The sequence below is a fragment of the Toxotes jaculatrix genome, chromosome 13 (genome assembly GCF_017976425.1).
Source record: "Toxotes jaculatrix isolate fToxJac2 chromosome 13, fToxJac2.pri, whole genome shotgun sequence".
Lineage (NCBI taxonomy): Eukaryota > Metazoa > Chordata > Actinopteri > Toxotidae > Toxotes > Toxotes jaculatrix.
In genome coordinates this window covers 24,656,193-24,677,448 of record NC_054406.1, presented here as the reverse complement: position 1 = coordinate 24,677,448, position 21,256 = coordinate 24,656,193, and the positions used below count along the sequence as shown (strand labels likewise).

Sequence of the window (21,256 nt, the reverse complement as noted above, 5' to 3'; positions counted from 1 at the left end):
TTCCTGTTGTTGCTGTCTCTCATTTGACTTGTTTACTAATAGTTTATACAATAGTTTGATCAAGTGTAGTCAACATTTCACTTTTTTATTTTTTTACACAAGCTGATCTCCTAAATCTGTTCAATATCCCATATATACATTGTATGTTTATTTTTGTTATAAACAACCAGTCCATCTGTAACTTCCTGTATTGTTCACTTTATTGCTCTGCTTGCTAAAAAAAAAAAAAAAGAAGGGATTTTAAATCTCAGTGGGTTTAAATGATTGAAAATAGTTCTATTAGTTTCAGAGACTTGCAGTTAATACCCACTCTGTTTTCCTGTTTCAGTCGTTCTCTCTCATCTTTTCTTGGAAACCTTCATTTTTGCATCCTCAGAGTTAAAAGCCAACACCTGGAAGTCACTGATCTGAAACAAGGACAATAAAAACATACAGTGGGTACGGAAAGTGTTCAAAACCCCTTACATTTTTCACTCTTTGTTAAATTGCAGCCACTTGCTAAAATCATTAGCATGGTCATCATTTTTTTCCCTCATTAATGTACACACAGGCCCCCATATTGACAGACAAACACAAAATTGTGGAATTTTTTGCAGATTTATTAAAAAAGAAAAACTGAAATATCACACGGCCATAAGTATTCAGACCCTTTGCTCAGTATTTAGCAGAAGCACGCTTTTGAGCTAATGGCAACAAAGAGTGAAAAATCTAAGGGGGTCTGAATACTTTCCATACCCACTGTAAGCTCATTATTTCAGATTTATTCATACAAAAGTCAGTTATCACCATGGGTCTAAAAAAGCTACAGTGACAGATGCAAATAATGAGTGGACCATACAGAAAAACATGTGTTTCTATCACATTAACCTGTAGCTCTTTCTTTCCAACACTGATGCATATCATATCATATATCATATCATATCATGTCAGTACAGGTGAGTGATGTCTGTCACGTTCAGCAACATGATACTAGGAAGTCAAAGTAGAAGCACTGGGATCTAAAATCATTCTGGGACGGATGTGACTTCTCTCTGTTAGTTTCAACAACATAGTGTCCCAGTATTCAGAATGAAATCCATAAATAAATGAAGATATTTTCAACAGCTAACTGTTGTTGTGAAGACATTTGAGTCGCAAGGACTTTTGATATGTATTTTACAAGTAAATTAAGATATATACAAACGAAGTATTAACATTTATACAAAACACAGTGCAGTTTATAAAATGAGTAAAAATAGTTCTATGCAGCTGAATAAAATATTTAAATGCTGCCTTCACATTACCTACTTTTACTTTGATAATTAAAGAACATTTTGCTGACAATGCTACAGACTTTCACTGAAGTAACATCAGCTGCTAACAGTAATGTAAAAGACAGTTTACATGACATTTGTTCATCACACAGGTCCAACATAATGCCTGTCAGTCAGAGCAAGGTAAAGAGACTGAAACATATTTAATTAGAACGTTCATCAGGACTAAAGAAGAAGAAGTATGGTGAATAATAATATATGTGTTGTGTACTTTGTACAGCAGACACATAATGATGCCTCAACTTACTGCATAACTATGAACCTCCAAGATCTGCTCCATCACACCACATGATGGAGCTGATTGATTAAGAAGAGTCCAGATGGAGGGTGGAGGAGGTGGAGGAGTCTGTGTGTCTGCAGAGACTGTGTAGAAGGACAGAGCAGCAGCAGAGCAGTCCAGATACACTGATGATTCTCTTTCAGATCCAGAGGAACACACAGGGATGATGGTGGACTTGACAGTGGAGCTGTTCTCAGAGCAGTTCAGACTGCAGCACTGAGAGTCTTCTCCACTTCTTCTGGTTCCTCTGTCAGTCACTGCTGGATGAAGCTCTCCTCTCCACTCTACCTCCCAGTAACATGGACCAATCAGAGCTGCTGCTGCTTCAACCTCTCTGGATCATCAGGACACAGCTCGTCCTCTCTCAACACACACACCGTCCTCTTCACTCTCTCCTTTAGAAAGATCACGGCCACCAGCTGTTGAGAGAAGAAGACAGACAACAGAGATGATAAATCAGTGTTTACAGAGACTCACTTCATCAGCTGTCAGTCACTGATGCAGCACATCCAGTATAAAGAGCAGCAGGGACTTCAGTCCTGTTCAGAGCAGAAGTGGAGCAGCTGTGTAGTGTAGCAGCTTCCTCTCAGCTCTCATGTTAACGTATTGGAGTGAAGACACTGAGCTGGAAGCTCACACACCTGCAGAGACTTTTAGCATCAAGTCTGTTTACTCTGAATATTTCACTCAAGTCCACAGTGGAAATAAACTGCTGAGTCATGAAGCTTCATCACTGCACAGACAGTTTAGTGATGGATTCACTGCTGTTACATGTCAACTCATGTTCCATTTAAAGAAAGAGTCTCTGTGTGTTGATGAACATCTGATCTGCTTCTGAAATATCAGCTGACAAATAAACATGGAGGCTGTGACTGAAAGTATCTGACAGATGGACACATATACAGATGTGATCACTGGACTTCAGCAGAGGTTCTGCTCTGTATCAGTCCACATGCTGACAAAATGTCATGATGCTTCTCTGAAATCAGAGCCAGTGATTTGCAGGCTGCAGTCAGACTGATCTCAGAGCTGTGACAAAGATCAAACTCATCAATTCTTTACTGTTGAAATGAGACAACAAACAGTCTCAGATTAGATGTGATGGTAGGACAGTTGGACCAATGAGGACAACTGTCTCTACACATCCTGTGAGGCTGTCAGCTGTGATCCAGCTTTATTTCCTGTTGACATGAACACAACAACAGATCACAATTAGCTTGTGGCTGCTGTGATTGGCTGACTGTCCTCTGCGTCTCTGTCTTTCTGTCCCATCCTGAGGCCTGTCCCCGTTCTCCTCTCACAGCTTCAATGAGGAAAGCAGCCACTGAGAAGGTCGGAGATTTACAGGAGACACTGGATCTTTGCTTTGATACAAACTGTGTTTAGTACAATACAGCTGAAAGCAGCATGGACTGACTCCAACCCTCTACTGACCTCAGAGTCTGCAGTCCACAGTCTGGACTCTCCACAAGATCAGACAGATGCTTCACTCCTGAATCCTGCAGGTTGTTTCCCCACAGGTCCAGGTCTCTCAGATGGGAGGGGTTGGACTTCAGAGCTGAGGCCAGAGAAGCACAGCTGATCTCTGACAACCAGCAGCGCCTCAACCTGAATAAAGAATAAAAGATGTGAGTTTAGGAGACAAAGTTCCTGCTTGGAAGCGTTGAGTGTTTCATCATCTGTTCAGAGCTGAAGAAGGTTGAGAATGTACAAGTTTGGAAAATGGAAACTCCAAACACCTGAACCAACAGGATGCAGCTTAAAAACAGTCAGATACTAAAAGTCAAACACAGCTCTCATTAATATTAATGACAACATGCTGCTGCTTCAATAAAGACATAGTGACTTCAGCTCGGTAGCTTTGTTGTCCCCAGTGTCTGCTGCTTGACCTTGTCCTTATGAACAGTCAACTTAGAAATTTAAAGGATGGAAGCAACCTGACGCTCACTGTATCCCTTTGCCAGTAAAGCCAGAATTTTCCTCTTTTTTCTCTCTTTTCCTCAAACAAAACTTTTCTTTTCAACTGTTTTGCCATGGTCAATAGTTATTTTTTTGATTGCTATTACTTTTGAGGTACTACCAGCACTGTTTGTGCCATCCATCCAGTCCTATTGCAAGAGCATAGTGATGACCACAGCAGTGGTTTTTATACTTTTCCTCATTAAATAGGATTTGGTTCAGGTGATCACCTAATCAGTACCTCATTAAGTAGACTGAGGTGTGCTTGTGTTGGAATTCAACATACACAGGAATGGAATGGCTGTCATACCTGTAGAGATATTGATTTCAGAAGAATTTGCAGTGGTCTCTCAATTTTTTCCAGAGCTGTATCTGAGTCACTTTGACTTTAGTCTCATCACTTTCTAGTCGTGTTGGAAGAAGAAAATACTGAATATATATTTGTTGATGTGAGTGTGGAAAAAACTTGGATGTGATTTAAAGAGTGAAGCTTTTTTCTTGTTAAATGAAGCTTTGAAATCTGTAGCTCAACATTGCTCTGCCACAGTCAGTGGACTAAACCACAGAAGAAGAAAACAGACTTTACCATGAAGATCCTCAGTGTGGATCAGTATAATATCAGTGTGATGTCTGCACTTTACTGTCAGCACAACTTTCACATCATATTCATCTCAGCACACAAGTAAACAATGGAGTCTGACCTCAGAGTCTCCAGTCCACAGTCTGGACTCTGCAGAAAACCACACAGATCCTTCACTCCTGAATCCTGCAGGTTGCTGTCACTCAGGTCCAGGTGTCTCAGATGGGAGGGGTTGGACTTCAGAGCTGAGACCAGAGAAGCACAGCTGATCTCTGACAACCTGCAGTAACTCAACCTGAATAAAGAATAAAAGATGTGAGTTTAGGAGACAAAGTTCCTGCTTGAAAGCGTTGAGTGTTTCATCATCTGTTCAGAGCTGAAGAAGGTTGAGAATGTACAAGTTTGGAAAATGGAAACTCCAAACACCTGAACCAACAGGATGCAGCTTAAAAACAGTCAGATACTAAAAGTCAAACACAGCTCTCATTAACTTCAGTCACTATAAACATCACAGATCATAAAGCAAAGAGTGAAGAAACATTTCTTTCTGTCTTAATGTGGAATATTTGCTTTGTATGTGAAGAAATATAAAAGTCAACTGAAGGTGAAGATGAAATTGTTCCAAAGTAAAGAGTCAATTAGCAAGTGTTGGATTTTGAATCTTCATTCAATGAGTTTGAAATATGAAGCTGAACAAGATGCTCAGTGTGGATCAGCATCAAATCTCTGAGCTCAAATCTCCTTCAAAAAGTCCCACATTCACACTCAGGTTTAACAGTTTGGAAGAAAGTTTTCAAAGTGTTCACTAAGGTTTCAAATCAAATCTTTCATATTGTGTGAAATCATAGTTTGAGCCTTTGATGTTTTGAGTGTGACTGAAGTTTGTGTTGAGAGTTTGAGAAGCTGCAGACATTCAGCACATGTGCAGTGTGTTGAATGAGACATTTCCTCACATTCCAGTCATGTGTCTTTGGTCCAAAGCAAGTTCAGCTTCATCCAACACTCTCTGCTCACACATTTGAATCTGCTGTTCAAGCATTGCATTCTGGGATTCCTGGCCCCACCTTCCTGGTGGCTGTCAGCTTAGGGGGGGGGGTCTGTGTCCCACAGTTTGTGTCCCTGTGACAAAGACACAGTGGGACGTTGACACCCAGTGGGCTCAGTGATTGGTCGGCTGTGTGGAGCTGAGAAAGGAGCCAGGGTTTGAACATCTCTCTCTGCTCTGTTTTCATTGCTTCCACAAATATTTGTGTCCCTGTTCAGCTCAGCAGCTGAGTGTAGCTCTATGAATGTCTTCAGGAGACACTATGTGAAAATGTCCTGTCCGTATTTAAACCATGGTGACGTGTCCTCTCTATGACAGCAGGCTTTTCACTGTGCCTGTGAGTGAGGCCATTGGGAGCAGCTATGAACACTTGTGCCTTCAGACCTGCTCACACGTGTTGTACAGATCAGTTCTTGTCAAACATCCTGATCTCAATGAGACTTTGTGAATAACACAAGCTCAACTCAGTCAAACTGCTGACACTGTCAATGTGGACTGTAAGAGTCAGAATCCAAATCATTTTCAAAGCTTTAAAAATCACTTTGAAAATCAGAGTCAGCACTTTCACAACTTCCTTTCAACCATTTCACACTTTGAATGTTAGAAATTCTGAAGGAGATTTGACCTAATAAATACTGAATAAAGCACAACTTTCACATCATATTCATCTCAGCACACAAGTAAACAATGGAGTCTGACCTCAGAGTCTCCAGTCCACAGTCTGGACTCTGCAGAAAACCACACAGATCCTTCACTCCTGAATCCTGCAGGTTGTTTCCACTCAGGTCCAGGTGTCTCAGATGGGAGGGGTTGGACTTCAGAGCTGAGGCCAGAGAAGCACAGCTGATCTCTGACAAACTGCAGTAACTCAAACTGAATAAAGAATAAAAGATGTGAGTTTAGGAGACAAAGTTCCTGCTTGAAAGCGTTGAGTGTTTCATCATCTGTTCAGAGCTGAAGAAGGTTGAGAATGTACAAGTTTGGAAAATGGAAACTCCAAACACCTGAACCAACAGGATGCAGCTTAAAAACAGTCAGATACTAAAAGTCAAACACAGCTCTCATTAACTTCAGTCACTATAAACATCACAGATCATAAAGCAAAGAGTGAAGAAACATTTCTTTCTGTCTTAATGTGGAATATTTGCTTTGTATGTGAAGAAATATAAAAGTCAACTGAAGGTGAAGATGAAATTGTTCCAAAGTAAAGAGTCAATTAGCAAGTGTTGGATTTTGAATCTTCATTCAATGAGTTTGAAATATGAAGCTGAACAAGATGCTCAGTGTGGATCAGCATCAAATCTCTGAGCTCAAATCTCCTTCAAAAAGTCCCACATTCACACTCAGGTTTAACAGTTTGGAAGAAAGTTTTCAAAGTGTTCACTAAGGTTTCAAATCAAATCTTTCATATTGTGTGAAATAATAGTTTGTGCCTTTGATGTTTTGAGTGTGACTGAAGTTTGTGTTGAGAGTTTGAGAAGCTGCAGACATTCAGCACATGTGCAGTGTGTTGAATGAGACATTTCATCACATTCCAGTCATGTGTCTTTGGTCCAAAGCAAGTTCAGCTTCATCCAACACTCTCTGCTCACACATTTGAATCTGCTGTTCCAGCATTGCATTCTGGGATTCCTGGCCCCACCTTCCTGGTGGTTGTCAGCTTAGGGGGGGGGGGTCTGTGTCCCACAGTTTGTGTCGGTGAGACAAAGACACAGTGGGACGTTGACACCCAGTGGGCTCAGTGATTGGTCGGCTGTGTGGAGCTGAGAAAGGAGCCAGGGTTTGAACTTCTCTCTCTGCTCTGTTTTCATTGCTTCCACAAATATTTGTGTCCCTGTTCAGCTCAGCAGCTGAGTGTAGCTCTATGAATGTCTTCAGGAGACACTGTGTGAAAATGTCCTCTCCGTATTTAAACCATGGTGACGTGTCCTCTCTGTGACAGCAGGCTTTTCACTGTGCCTGTGAGTGAGGCCACTGGGAGCAGCTATGAACACTTGTGTCTTCAGACCTGCTCACACGTGTTGTACAGATCAGTTCTTGTCAAACATCCTGATCTCAAAGAGACTTTGTGAATAACACAAGCTCAACTCAGTCAAACTGCTGACACTGTCAATGTGGACTGTAAGAGTCAGAATCCAAATCATTTTCAAAGCTTTAAAAATCACTTTGAAAATCAGAGTCAGCACTTTCACAACTTCCTTTCAACCATTTCACACTTTGAATGTTAGAAATTCTGAAGGAGATTTGACCTAATAAATACTGAATAAAGCACAACTTTCACATCATATTCATCTCAGCACACAAGTAAACAATGGAGTCTGACCTCAGAGTCTCCAGTCCACAGTCTGGACTCTGCAGAAAACCACACAGATCCTTCACTCCTGAATCCTGCAGGTTGTTTTTACTCAGGTCCAGGTGTCTCAGATGGGAGGGGTTGGACTTCAGAGCTGAGGCCAGAGAAGCACAGCTGATCTCTGACAACCTGCAGTAAATCAACCTGAATAAAGAATAAAAGATGTGAGTTTAGGAGACAAAGTTCCTGCTTGAAAGCGTTGAGTGTTTCATCATCTGTTCAGAGCTGAAGAAGGTTGAGAATGTACAAGTTTGGAAAATGGAAACTCCAAACACCTGAACCAACAGGATGCAGCTTAAAAACAGTCAGATACTAAAAGTCAAACACAGCTCTCATTAACTTCAGTCACTATAAACATCACAGATCATAAAGCAAAGAGTGAAGAAACATTTCTTTCTGTCTTAATGTGGAATATTTGCTTTGTATGTGAAGAAATATAAAAGTCAACTGAAGGTGAAGATGAAATTGTTCCAAAGTAAAGAGTCAATTAGCAAGTGTTGGATTTTCAATCTTCATTCAATGAGTTTGAAATATGAAGCTGAACAAGATGCTCAGTGTGGATCAGCATCAAATCTCTGAGCTCAAATCTCCTTCAAAAAGTCCCACATTCACACTCAGGTTTAACAGTTTGGAAGAAAGTTTTCAAAGTGTTCACTAAGGTTTCAAATCAAATCTTTCATATTGTGTGAAATCATAGTTTGAGCCTTTGATGTTTTGAGTGTGACTGAAGTTTGTGTTGAGAGTTTGAGAAGCTGCAGACATTCAGCACATGTGCAGTGTGTTGAATGAGACATTTCATCACATTCCAGTCATGTGTCTTTGGTCCAAAGCAAGTTCAGCTTCATCCAACACTCTCTGCTCACACATTTGAATCTGCTGTTCCAGCATTGCATTCTGGGATTCCTGGCCCCACCTTCCTGGTGGCTGTCAGCTTAGGGGGGGTCTGTGTCCCACAGTTTGTGTCCCTGTGACAAAGACACAGTGGGACGTTGACACCCAGTGGGCTCAGTGATTGGTCGGCTGTGTGGAGCTGAGAAAGGAGCCAGGGTTTGAACTTCTCTCTCTGCTCTGTTTTCATTGCTTCCACAAATATTTGTGTCCCTGTTCAGCTCAGCAGCTGAGTGTAGCTCTATGAATGTCTTCAGGAGACACTGTGTGAAAATGTCCTCTCTGTATTTAAACCATGGTCACGTGTCCTCTCTGTGACAGCAGGCTTTTCACTGTGCCTGTGAGTGAGGCCATTGGGAGCAGCTATGAACACTTGTGCCTTCAGACCTGCTCACACGTGTTGTACAGATCAGTTCTTGTCAAACATCCTGATCTCAATGAGACTTTGTGAATAACACAAGCTCAACTCAGTCAAACTGCTGACACTGTCAATGTGGACTGTAAGAGTCAGAATCCAAATCATTTTCAAAGCTTTAAAAATCACTTTGAAAATCAGAGTCAGCACTTTCACAACTTCCTTTCAACCATTTCACACTTTGAATGTTAAAAATTCTGAAGGAGATTTGACCTAATAAACACTGAATAAAGCACAACTTTCACATCATATTCATCTCAGCACACAAGTAAACAATGGAGTCTGACCTCAGAGTCTCCAGTCCACAGTCTGGACTCTGCAGAAAACCACACAGATGCTTCACTCCTGAATCCTGCAGGTTGTTGTAACTGAGGTCCAGGTGTCTCAGATGGGAGGGGTTGGACTTCAGAGCTGAGGCCAGAGAAGCACAGCTGATCTCTGACAAACTGCAGCGCCTCAACCTGAATAAAGAATAAAAGATGTGAGTTTAGGAGACAAAGTTCCTGCTTGAAAGCGTTGAGTGTTTCATCATCTGTTCAGAGCTGAAGAAGGTTGAGAATGTACAAGTTTGGAAAATGGAAACTCCAAACACCTGAACCAACAGGATGCAGCTTAAAAACAGTCAGATACTAAAAGTCAAACACAGCTCTCATTAACTTCAGTCACTATAAACATCACAGATCATAAAGCAAAGAGTGAAGAAACATTTCTTTCTGTCTTAATGTGGAATATTTGCTTTGTATGTGAAGAAATATAAAAGTCAACTGAAGGTGAAAATGAAATTGTTCCAAAGTAAAGAGTCAATTAGCAAGTGTTGGATTTTGAATCTTCATTCAGTGAGTTTGAAATATGAAGCTGAACAAGATGCTCAGTGTGGATCAGCATCAAATCTCTGAGCTCAAATCTCCTTCAAAAAGTCCCACATTCACACTCAGGTTTAACAGTTTGGAAGAAAGTTTTCAAAGTGTTCACTAAGGTTTCAAATCAAATCTTTCATATTGTGTGAAATAATAGTTTGAGCCTTTGATGTTTTGAGTGTGACTGAAGTTTGTGTTGAGAGTTTGAGAAGCTGCAGACATTCAGCACATGTGCAGTGAGTTGAATGAGACATTTCATCACATTCCAGTCATGTGTCTTTGGTCCAAAGCAAGTTCAGCTTCATCCAACACTCTCTGCTCACACATTTGAATCTGCTGTTCCAGCATTGCATTCTGGGATTCCTGGCCCCACCTTTCTGGTGGCTGTCAGCTTAGGGGGGGTCTGTGTCCCACAGTTTGTGTCCCTGTGACAAAGACACAGTGGGACGTTGACACCCAGTGGGCTCAGTGATTGGTCGGCTGTGTGGAGCTGAGAAAGGAGCCAGGGTTTGAACTTCTCTCTCTGCTCTGTTTTCATTGGTTCCACAAATATTTGTGTCCCTGTTCAGCTCAGCAGCTGAGTGTAGCTCTATGAATGTCTTCAGGAGACACTGTGTGAAAATGTCCTCTCCATATTTAAACCATGGTGACGTGTCCTCTCTGTGACAGCAGGCTTTTCACTGATTGTGATTTTCACAAAATCACAATCACGATTTTATCATAGTTCATTTTTACAGTGAAGTTAATTTAGAACCAAACTATTCTCTATGTAAAAACTTAGCCCTAAAGATAAAAGAGTCACGTCTTTCCACCGTTTGCTACTTCTCTCATATGTCCTGCTTTTATCAAAGGCTTGTGTTATAGTTGGTTGTTTCTGTGTAATGTCTTTAGCCGTTACCACTGGCTGATGTGTGGTTGGCCTCGCTGCTTGGCTCTCAGCTAATAGTTTCGGATGCTGCCTCTTCAGGTGGTTAAAGAGGTTCGTTGTGTTTGCGCTTTGTCGTTTGGAGAAAACCCAAACCAGTTCCATACGCAGTGTTGAGGAGTAACGGAATACATGTAACGACGTTACGTATTCAGAATACAAATTCAGAGTAACTGTATTCCATTACAGTTACAGTTTAAATAGATAGTATTCAGAATACAGTTACATTGTTGAAATCAATGGATTACGTGACGATACTTCTCTGTTTCACGAGTTTATATTTATTCTCTAAATGAACGATGTTACTCCCCAACACTGTCCATACGACTGCAGTGGAGTTCTTTTTGGGGACCAACTCCAAGCTTTACCTTTCGTAGTCGGCCATGGCTACCTGCTACACCTTGACTAAAACAGCGAGGCTAGTTAAAAAAAAAAAAAAATCTGCACTGCTCGTACTTCGCCATGATTGGTTGGTCATGTTCACGTGAAGTGGGCTGTTAGTTGCCCAAGGAAAAAAAAAACTTTTTGTGCTTCTGTGTGCAAACATAGAGCTGCAATTAATAGAATGTGCCCTATAGACGATAATACGATCTCTGTCCTCTGGCAGATCGTCAACATCAAGATCGTCTTCACGATCTAATATCGTCATATCGCACACCCCTAACTTCAGTCACTATAAACATCACAGATCATAAAGCAAAGAGTGAAGAAACATTTCTTTCTGTCTCTCAGTCTGACCTCAGAGTCTCCAGTCTACAGTGTGGACTCTCCAGAGAACCACACAGCAGCTTCACTCCTGAATCCTGCAGCTTGTTGTTGTAGCTCAGGTCCAGGTGTCTCAGATGGGAGGGGTTGGACTTCAGAGCTGAGGCCAGAGAAGCACAGCTGATCTCTGACAAACTGCAGTAACTCAACCTGAATAAAGAATAAAAGATGTGAGTTTAGGAGACAAAGTTCCTGCTTGGAAGCGTTGAGTGTTTCATCATCTGTTCAGAGCTGAAGAAGGTTGAGAATGTACAAGTTTGGAAAATGGAAACTCCAAACACCTGAACCAACAGGATGCAGCTTAAAAACAGTCAGATACTAAAAGTCAAACACAGCTCTCATTAACTTCAGTTAGGGGTGGGTGATATGGCAAAAATATCACATCACGATTTTTTAATGGTAAAATCACAATCACGATTTTATCACAGTTCATTTTTACAGTGAAGTTAATGTAGAACCAAACTATTCTCTATGTAAAAACTTAGACCTGAAGATAAAAGAGTCACCTCTTTCCACCGTTTCATGTTGATAAAAATCATTTCTAATCCAATCAGATATGTCCTAATCAATGAGCTTTCACTAACATGAGTAGAGGGACTTTGTCCTTCTCTTATTGTGGATCATCATAATGTCAGCCTTCTACACACATCATCCAAATGTCACCACAACATTCATACAACTATTCATGTCAACACAGATTCATAACATGCTGCTGAGCTCAGTCAAGTCTGGAATTAGAAGATAAAGATCAAATCAGACATGTTGGACTCAAATCCTCTTCATCATTGAAGTTTTTACATGACCTTCTTCTTCCTGAACTTTGTGTAATTAAACAACATTAAAGGACAAATTCACATTTCTTGACTTCAACCAAAAGTCAGATGTCACACATTGATTTACAGAGTCTTTGGTGGCAGTCATCCTTCCTGTGTCCACACTGACTGAAGTGGTCTCCTCTTAACACAACTACACTGTAAGAAATGACTTCATGAGTTCAGCTGTAGCTGAATGAAGCTTCAGTCTGACTCAGACGAATGTGTAGAAGAATACTGAATTCTCCCATTCTGCTCTGATATATTCAGACCTCTGATTCCTGATTCTACTCTCCTCTACACCAGGAGAGAAAACACCTGCTTCTGTCTTATGTCTTGGAGCATAAAAGGCAGAACCTCCAGACTCATCAACAGCTTCCTACCACAAGCTGTTAGAGCACTGCACAGCTGAATCACAGACATATCCACCATTACTAACCCAAAGACAGCACTGGCCTCTTTAATGCTCAGCACTGGCACTTTAATGACAGTCTGCTGCTGTGGACATTTACTGACAATCTCTCACAATGGGCATCTTGCAGTATGTTTGGGGACATATGTGGGGAGTGGAGGATGGGGTCTTGGAGGTGGAGGGTCAGGGGGAGGGGGCTGTTTGCAGGGATTGAGTGTTTGTTTTTTTCTTTTGTATTTACTTAGTGTCCTGCCCTCACCACGCGTACTCTTACAAAACTAGACAGCCAGATAAGGTCTGTACTCCAATGAAGAATGCGAGGAGTGACTCTTCTTGCTTTTACTTAAGTCACATACACACTCTACGCAAGTTAGCTTGTTTGTATGGTAGCTGCTAACATAGAATGCTAACAACACAACACAATAAACATATCACTTTGGAAACTACACACACGCAATACTTACAGACTGTTGTGTTCCCAGGCTGAAACGTGTGCAACCACATCATTACTGACTTGTTGACTGAAGTAACGGAGCAGAGCGGAGCGGCAAAGATCCGAGTTAGAATATTAATGGAAAGAGCGCTCACTCTGTCGCTGTTTCCAAAAACCAAGAAAAGTACAGAACACTCACTCTGATACAATTTCTATGAACTAAAGAAAAATACATATTTTCCATTTTTATACTTTTTAACACTTTTAAATTATTTACTTTAGATTTTATTTTTATATTTTAAAGACAGTACACTTAGTATTTATTATTACAACTTTTTTTTTTTTTTAACTTCACTCTCCTGAACCCAGGAAACACTGTCTCATTTTGTCTGCACTGCAGTTGTATGTACAGCAAAGTGACAATAAAGCCTGATTTGATTTGATTTGATTTAACACAAAATATGGAAAGACTTTAAAGGAGCAGTGTGGAGGATTTAGGGGGATCTATTGGCAGAAATAGAAGATAATATTCATAATTATGTTTCAGTAGAGTTGAATCACCTGAAATGTGAATTTGATTTATCAGGTTTACATGAAAACAAAAAGACTGAAAATAACATGAATAAATTAACAAATGAATGTAGAATGTAAGAGTTAGTAATAGATAAACAGAAAAACTTAACAGCAATAATCATAACTGAAAAATCTACATTTGACAAACACAACATTTAAAACATCTCCAGAAAAACACACAGCTGACCTAAAGATTATAAAATTATTTAAGAATACTGAGAATAATTTCATACTGTGTATATTTGAAAAAAACTAAACTACTAATCTACACTGACTGATAATGTTAAAGATCATGTCTGGACTTACACAGCTTTTCTGCAGTTCCCCACAGCTGGGATCAGTCTCCGTCGTCCCTCTACTGATGTGTTGTACTTGTTCAGGTCCAAATCATCCAGAACCTCCTCTGACATCTGCAGAACGTAGGCCAGAGCTGAACAATGGAACTCAGAGAGTCTCTTCTCTGATCTGTTCTCTGACTTCAGGAACTCTTGGATCTCCTGATGTACTGAGCGGTCGTTCATCTCCATCAGACAGAGGAAGATGTTGATGCTTCTGTCAGGAGAGATATAATTTATGTTCATCTTCTTCAGGTTGTTGATGGCTCTCTGGATGATTTCTGGTCTGTTCTCTGTCTGACCCAGAAGGCCTCCTAAGAGTCTCTGGTTGGACTCCAGAGACAGGCCATGAAGGAAGCGAACAAACAGGTCCAGGTGGCCATTTTTACTTTGGAGGGATTTCTCCATGGCATCACTGAGGAGGTCATCGAGTGATGAGTGGCTGCTATAGTTATATTTGTCCCTATGTATCAATGAGAGACTCAAGATTAAAGGGTCTGAGTCCCAGTGTTTGTAGTCTTGTCCCAGGAAAGTCCTCAGCTCTCTTGTCTTTCTCTCTGTGTAACAGTGGAACATGTAGACTGCAGCCAGAAACTCCTGAATGCTCAGATGAACAAAGCAGTAGACTGTTTTCTGGAAGATCACACTCTCTCTTTTAAAGATCTCTGTACAAACTCCTGAGTAAACTGAGGCCTCTGTGACATCAAGACCACACTGCTCCAGGTCTTCTTGGTAGAACATGATGTTTCCTTTCTCCAGATGTTCAAACGCCAGCCTCCCCAGCTTCAGAAGAACTTCCCTGTCAGCCTTCGTCAGCTCCTGTGGACTCGTCTCATGTCCCTCATCATACTTGTGCTTCTTCCTCTTTGTCTGAACCAGCAGGAAGTGTGAGTACAGGTCAGTCAGGGTCTTGGGCAGCTCTCCTCCCTGTTCTTTGGTCAACATGTGCTCCAGAACTGTAGCAGAGATCCAGCAGAAGACTGGGATCTGACACATGATGTGGAGGCTCCTGGATGTCTTGATGTGTGAGATGATTCTTCTGGACAGCTCTTCATCACTGAATCTCCTCCTGAAGTACTCCTCCTTCTGGGTGTCAGTGAAGCCTTGTACTTCTGTTACCCTGCCAACACATGCAGGAGGGATCTGATTGGCTGCTGCAGGTCGGGAAGTTATCCAGACCAGAGCTGAGGGAAGCAGATTCCCCTGGATGAGGTTTGTCAGCAGCACGTTGACAGATGACTTCTGTGAGACATCAGACACGACCTCCCTGTTACTGAAATCCAGTGAAAGTCTGCTTTCATCCAGGCCATCAAAGATGAACAACACTTTACAGACAGCGAGCTTCTCTGCTGTGACCTTCTTTAATGTTGGATGGAAAACGTGGAGCAGCATGAGAAGACTGTACTGCTCATCTTTGATCAGGTTCAGCTCCCTGAACGAAAGCAGAACCAGCAGACTGACGTCTTGGTTTTCAGAGCCCTCTGCCCAGTCCAGAGTGAACTTCTGCACTGAGAAGGTTTTTCCAACGCCAGCGACGCCGTTCGTCAGAACGACTCTGATGCGTCTCTGTTGGTCAGGTAAGGCTTTAAAGATGTCGTGGCACTTGATTAAAGTGTCATGGAGGGTCTTCATCTTGGAAGCTGACTCCAGCTGCCTCACCTCATGTTGGGTATTAACCTCTTCACTCTGTCCCTCTGTGATGTAGAGCTCAGTGTAGATCCTGTTGAGGAAGGTTTCACTTCCTGTTCCATCAGTTCCTTCAGTCACACGTTCATATCTCCTCCTCAGACTGATCTTATGTTCATCTAAAACCTTCTGCAGACCACTATCTGCTGAAAATCTGCTGACACAGAAGAAATAATGTCAGACTAAAGGAAGAGAATCTGAGAATCTGCTCATTTCTTTCATCAGCTGCATAAAAACTAAAGACAAGCAAAGAAAAGCTTTTTCATTTTGTGGTATTTCTAATCATCTTAAATGCCAAAGCTGTATATGAACAAATGACTCTGTATCAAACCACAGGTCCTGTTTTCAGAGATGATGACATGATTCAATTCAGTTCAATTCAATTTTATTTATATAGCGCCTTCCACAATCAAAGTTGTCTCAAAGCACTTTACAGAGACCCAGAGCCTGACCCCAGAGCAAGCACTTAAGGAGACAGTGGCAAGGAAAAACTCCTTCCCATGAGCAGACAGATGTACAGTCTTACTTTGCACAGTGCTGCTCTGACTGACTGTCTGCAGTCCAGCTCTTGTTCTGGATCTTTCTCTCAGATTTTATATCTTATACATTTTCCAACAAATATTTGAACTTACTGAGATACTCTTGGATGTTTTGGGTGGATTACTGTGAGATTGTTGGGATTCTTTCAGGCTCTGATAATGTATTTTATCTTGATGATGTATTGAGTCCTATCAGCTCGTTGCCATGTTGGCCATTTAACTCATGAAGACCCTGTAGGGTCAAAGTGTTTCCTTTTTCAGTCTGATCAAACTTTTTTGGGAGCTACAGTCCAGTGTGAGGACATTCTGCTCCTTTCCAACAGTCATTAAATCCCAGAAACCTGACAACAAATGATTTTAGCAGCACGACCTGTGCTGAGACTAAATGTTCTGTTGATTGTTGTGAACAAATATCCAGATTTGGTTCACAATGTCTAGAAGCTGTTAAAGGCTCAGACGTGTAAATCATTAAAGTGGAACCTCCAACATGGAGACACTGTGTTTCTTCTTTGTCCTTCTTTTCATTGACAGGTCTACAGACTCTGGAAGTGGAAATCAGGCTCATGTTCATACACCAACTCTCACAATGACAGAGACTGATAAAACAGTAACATGAGAAAGCTCTGCTTTATAAATCTGCTGAAAAGAGTGTGTGTGCATATTTCTGTCTTTGTGTGGACACAGAGTTTTATGGATCTGGCTCCTGGTGTCTCCCTGTTTCCTTCAAATGTGTCTGAGAACTGAATCATCCTCAGGTCAGTTTATACTAGAAACAGTTTCTTACTTTGTGTCCGAGGGTCCAGGTTCATTACTGAACCATGAAGGAATAAACAGTTTGAACCAGTCACTCTTCACAGACAGACAGCTGGATCCTGGAGACTCTGCTCTCAGTCTGTGGTCCTGACCTCTGAAAACACAAACACATTTTTATTCATATCACATCAATCACTGATAAATTGTCTGAGGACAAAGTCGTTCTGGGAACTCTCAGCTGACGTCCTGCAGCAACGTCACCATGTAGCACTGAACACTATACTGAAGGATGGAGGCAACACACCAGCATCCATAAACAACACTGCTGTGCCAGTTCATCATAAAATATGAGCAGTTTCCACGTGTTGATGTCCTGACTCACATTAGCTCTGAAGAACTGTAGTGGGGACTATTTTGATCAGTGGATTTATCTACACTTGGTGCCGTGTGTGTTTGTGTAGTGTGAGTGTTCACAAACAAGTCACCCAGTGTAACAGTGTGGTTCACTGATGTGTTTTAATATTTCCTGGCACAGAGGAATCAGATCTATCAGGCTGTGATACACATTCTGTGTGGGTTTGACTCTGCACATGGGATTTATTGGTAATAAGAAAAATGTAGAAAATCAGTGAAAGCAAAAATGTTCTTTAGTCAGATCATTTCAAAAGACACAAGCAGCCTCAGCTAGGGGTGTGCCTGATTCATCAATTCATAGATTAATCGTAATGCGACACTTGATCTTCAAAAAACGATTCTTTTAATAACGGAACGAAAGTGCAGCTGTCGGAACAAAAAAAAGTTGTGCGTGCCCCCCGGACATATTAGGAGACAGATCTCAGTCCAAGAGATAGCGGTGTGTAATGTGTCACAGCATGCAATTCACTCGTCGGGTTTAAAGCGGCAGTGTGGAGACATTTCGGTTTTTATTAGTGCTGCACGATTTGATGAAAATGTGCGATTGCAATTATTGTGGACAATATTGCGATTTGCGATTTGTGAGTCACCTCACAATTCGATTCGATTACAATTCACAGTGCTACGATTCACAGATTATCGATGCATCTAAATGAATCTTTTTTCGCTTTTGGTTCTTTTCTCACTCTGCAGTTACTTGTAAAATAATTATTTTAAAATATTCATTCATTGAAGTAAAACACGTTTATCTCTATCTTTTCTTTATTATTAAATGAAAACACTGAAGGTGCCATTTTTCAACTTAAGCAATTTCCCAACATTTTGAAAATATAAAACTTCTTTTAAACAAAATGTTTTCGCACTGTCACTTTTAAATCTGACATGTGAATTGCATGCTGTGACACATTACACGCCGCCATCTCTTGGACTGAGGTCCGTCTCCTAATATTAGGGCCCTATAAAATCTGTTTTATTTTTTCCCAAATTCCGTTTTATTTTTTTCCAAATTCCGTTTTATTTTTTTCCAAATTCCATTTTTCCATTTTAATTTTTGGGAAGTATGTTTTTTTCCATTATAGTTTTTAGGAATCTATCCAAAAACAGTATGTTTTAATGTAAATGACTAAAATGTACACAAATTAAATAGAAATGAACTTAAATCTACTGAGGTGACAGACAAGTATGCTTTCAGACAGTAGGTGGCATTATCTGTGACCGCTGCCCAGGCATCATTCAGATCCAGACTGTTGCTATGGAGGGAGGCTAGTATGGCTTGGCAAACTGTTGAGTAGTTGCATCTATCCATGAAGACAACATCCACAAGAAAGTATTAGTTTTCAACTCCTCTAATAAAAGAAGAAAAAAACATTAGCTTGTACGTGTAGTTCTCAATGTCTGTTTCATTTACTGATGTAGATTAAAAACAATAATAATAATACTAAAAATATATATTGTGTGGCTGTACTGAGATGATTTTGATTTGATTATTTTATTATGAGCATGTAAATTTAAAAAATAGGGAAAGGAAAGGAAATGGACAATATTTTCACCTCTATTACAATCTGATATCTTGATTTATATGTCCAGAAAGTAATCCTTTTTAATCTTATTGTATGTGCATATCAGCTTCTCTCACGAAGACCAAGCCGTAGGCAGGCGCCTACGAAACCTTAAAACCTTCCATTATTAAAAGATTCGATTTTTTAAACATTTATAAATCGATGCAGAATCGTCAAGTGTTGTGTCACGATTATTCTATGCATCGAGCACACCCCTAATGAACATGAGGACAAAAAGGGCCTTGACAAAACCTACTCAGTATGTAAAGCGTGTAAAACAAAACTTAAGTACAATGGCAACACAACAAATATGCCTTCTATGTTTTCATTTAATAATAAAGAAAAGATAAAGATAAACGTGTTTTACTTGACTTAGATGGCACACTCCTAGTCTCAGCAGTCAGTATTAATACACTGATGAGCCAGAAGAACCAGGAAGAACTGATTTTCTGTCGACACTGCTGCAGCTGTTACAGGCAGAGACGACAACTGCAGGACCTCAACACACTAAACACTGTTATAGCCCAAAGTTTGGAGGTTCACAGGTTTGTAGCAGTTCTCTTACTTTGTGTCTGAGGGCCCAGGTTCATTACTGAAGTCTGGAGGAACAAACTCTTTGGACCAGTCACTCTTCATAGACAGACAGCTGGATCCTGGACATTCTGCTCTGTCCTCTTCTTCCTCCACACAATCACTCATCTTCTGGACTTCAGTCAGTCTGAGAAGGAAACCAGTAAAACAGACTGTGAACTCAGACACACAAAGAATCAGGACACACAAGTCTGATCAAGAGTCAAAGTCAAAGTCAGCTTTATTGTCAGAACCATATGTACAGGTTGTACACAGGATCTGAAATTGCAGTGCTCCCTAGGCTCACAGTGGTACACTAAACATCTTGTACAAAACAATATAAACATATCAACAACAGTATAAACATATCAGGTAGAAAAAAAAGACTTGTATGTAATACAAATAGGTATGACAAGAATTTGTGGGTAACTTGTTTAGCTCAAATGATGTCATTTAAGCAGCAGCAGCAGGGCACATAACAGCAGCTGATTAAAAGTGCAGGTGTAAAGTGTGCGAGACAGCAGTTCCAGTGGGGGGTGGGGGGGTGGGGTCAGAGGGGGCATGCGGGTGAGGGTCCAGAGTTGCACACCCAGGAACTTGGTGCTGCTCACTCTCTCCACGGCAGCACCTTTGATGGTTAGGGGAGCATGCTGGGCGTGCACTCTCCTGAAGTCTCTGATGATCTCCTTCGTCTTCTCCACGTTCAGGGAGAGGTTGTTGACACTGCACCACTCAGCCAGACGGCTCACTTCGCTCCTGTAGTACGTCTCATCGTCGCTGCTTATGTGACCCACCACAGTTGTGTTGTTTTCAAACTTACAGACCACGACAGCATCACGACACCAGGCATCACTGATGTATACTGTTGAGCAGTAACTCCCAGTTGTGTGCGCGCCTTGGTGAAGGTGAACATAACGAAGACGCAAACAAAAATATGGTTGCTGACAAGACAAAATACATAAAAACACTGCCTCGTTGGGACGGAGAGCAGCCGCTGCGTGTGCCTGCGTCGCCATCTTCTCAAATGCAAGTTGCAAGACTGAGAGAACAGGAAGTTACACACACACACACACACACAGACTAACAGAGTCCACAGTGAAATAAAAACAGGCAGCTCTCCACCTGGACAGTTTATTTTAACTCTGAGTCTGAAAACTGACTCAGAGACTTTGACAGTAAAATAATAATAATGTTGTATTAACACTCACCCTGCCTCAGTCTTCAGTTTTCCTCCTGCTGCTCTGTTCAGTTAAAATGGCGTCTGAACTAACTGACTGAACACTTTCAGTTTCAGCTGTTCCTCCCCTCTACATTTAGAGGAAGTCACACAGTGTGTGTGTGTGTGTGTGTGCGTGTGTATGTGTGTATGTGTGTGTGCGTGTGTGCGTGTGTATGTGTGTGTGTGTGTGTGTATGTGTGTGTGTGTGTGTGTGTGTGTGTGTGTATGTGTATGTGTGTGTGTGTGTGTGTGTGTGTGTGTGTTGTTTACAGGTTTAGAACTTGCTTCTGGACCTGGATCTGTCTGTGGGACCATCTCAGCCTCTGACCTCAGCACATTATTGTTGTTAGTTTTTGTTTATAAGTGTCAAACTGAGATCACTATTACTGTTATTCATGACTTGGTGGATGCAGCATGAAAACAATCAGATGTTCATGTCAGTGTGAATCTGCCTAATATTCACTTTAACCACATGAATCACAATCAAATCACAAAGTGTAATAATTATTGTGTTAACTGAACTGTGAAATACAAAACATCTGCTGAGTTTGAAAGACAAAGAGTCATTAAA

General features: G+C 41.0%; 1 protein-coding gene across 1 annotated transcript in view; it reads right to left on the bottom strand.

The window, feature by feature from the left end:
* The window catches only part of LOC121191839 (NACHT, LRR and PYD domains-containing protein 12-like), a gene marked incomplete at its 3' end in the record, with an annotated part of 45,758 nt that extends 26,163 nt beyond the window's left edge, over positions 1–19,595 (bottom strand). The window contains exons 1-9 of the mRNA XM_041053289.1: positions 19,462–19,595; positions 16,955–17,077; positions 13,917–15,785; positions 11,354–11,530; positions 9,121–9,294; positions 7,501–7,674; positions 5,877–6,050; positions 4,254–4,427; positions 3,028–3,201 (exon numbers count right to left, since the gene is read on the bottom strand). Coding sequence (XP_040909223.1) covers positions 3,028–3,201; positions 4,254–4,427; positions 5,877–6,050; positions 7,501–7,674; positions 9,121–9,294; positions 11,354–11,530; positions 13,917–15,785; positions 16,955–17,077; positions 19,462–19,595 — 3,173 coding nt within the window. The remainder of the gene's footprint in view (positions 1–3,027; positions 3,202–4,253; positions 4,428–5,876; positions 6,051–7,500; positions 7,675–9,120; positions 9,295–11,353; positions 11,531–13,916; positions 15,786–16,954; positions 17,078–19,461) is intronic.
* Between the last annotated feature and the right edge of the window lie 1,661 nt (positions 19,596–21,256).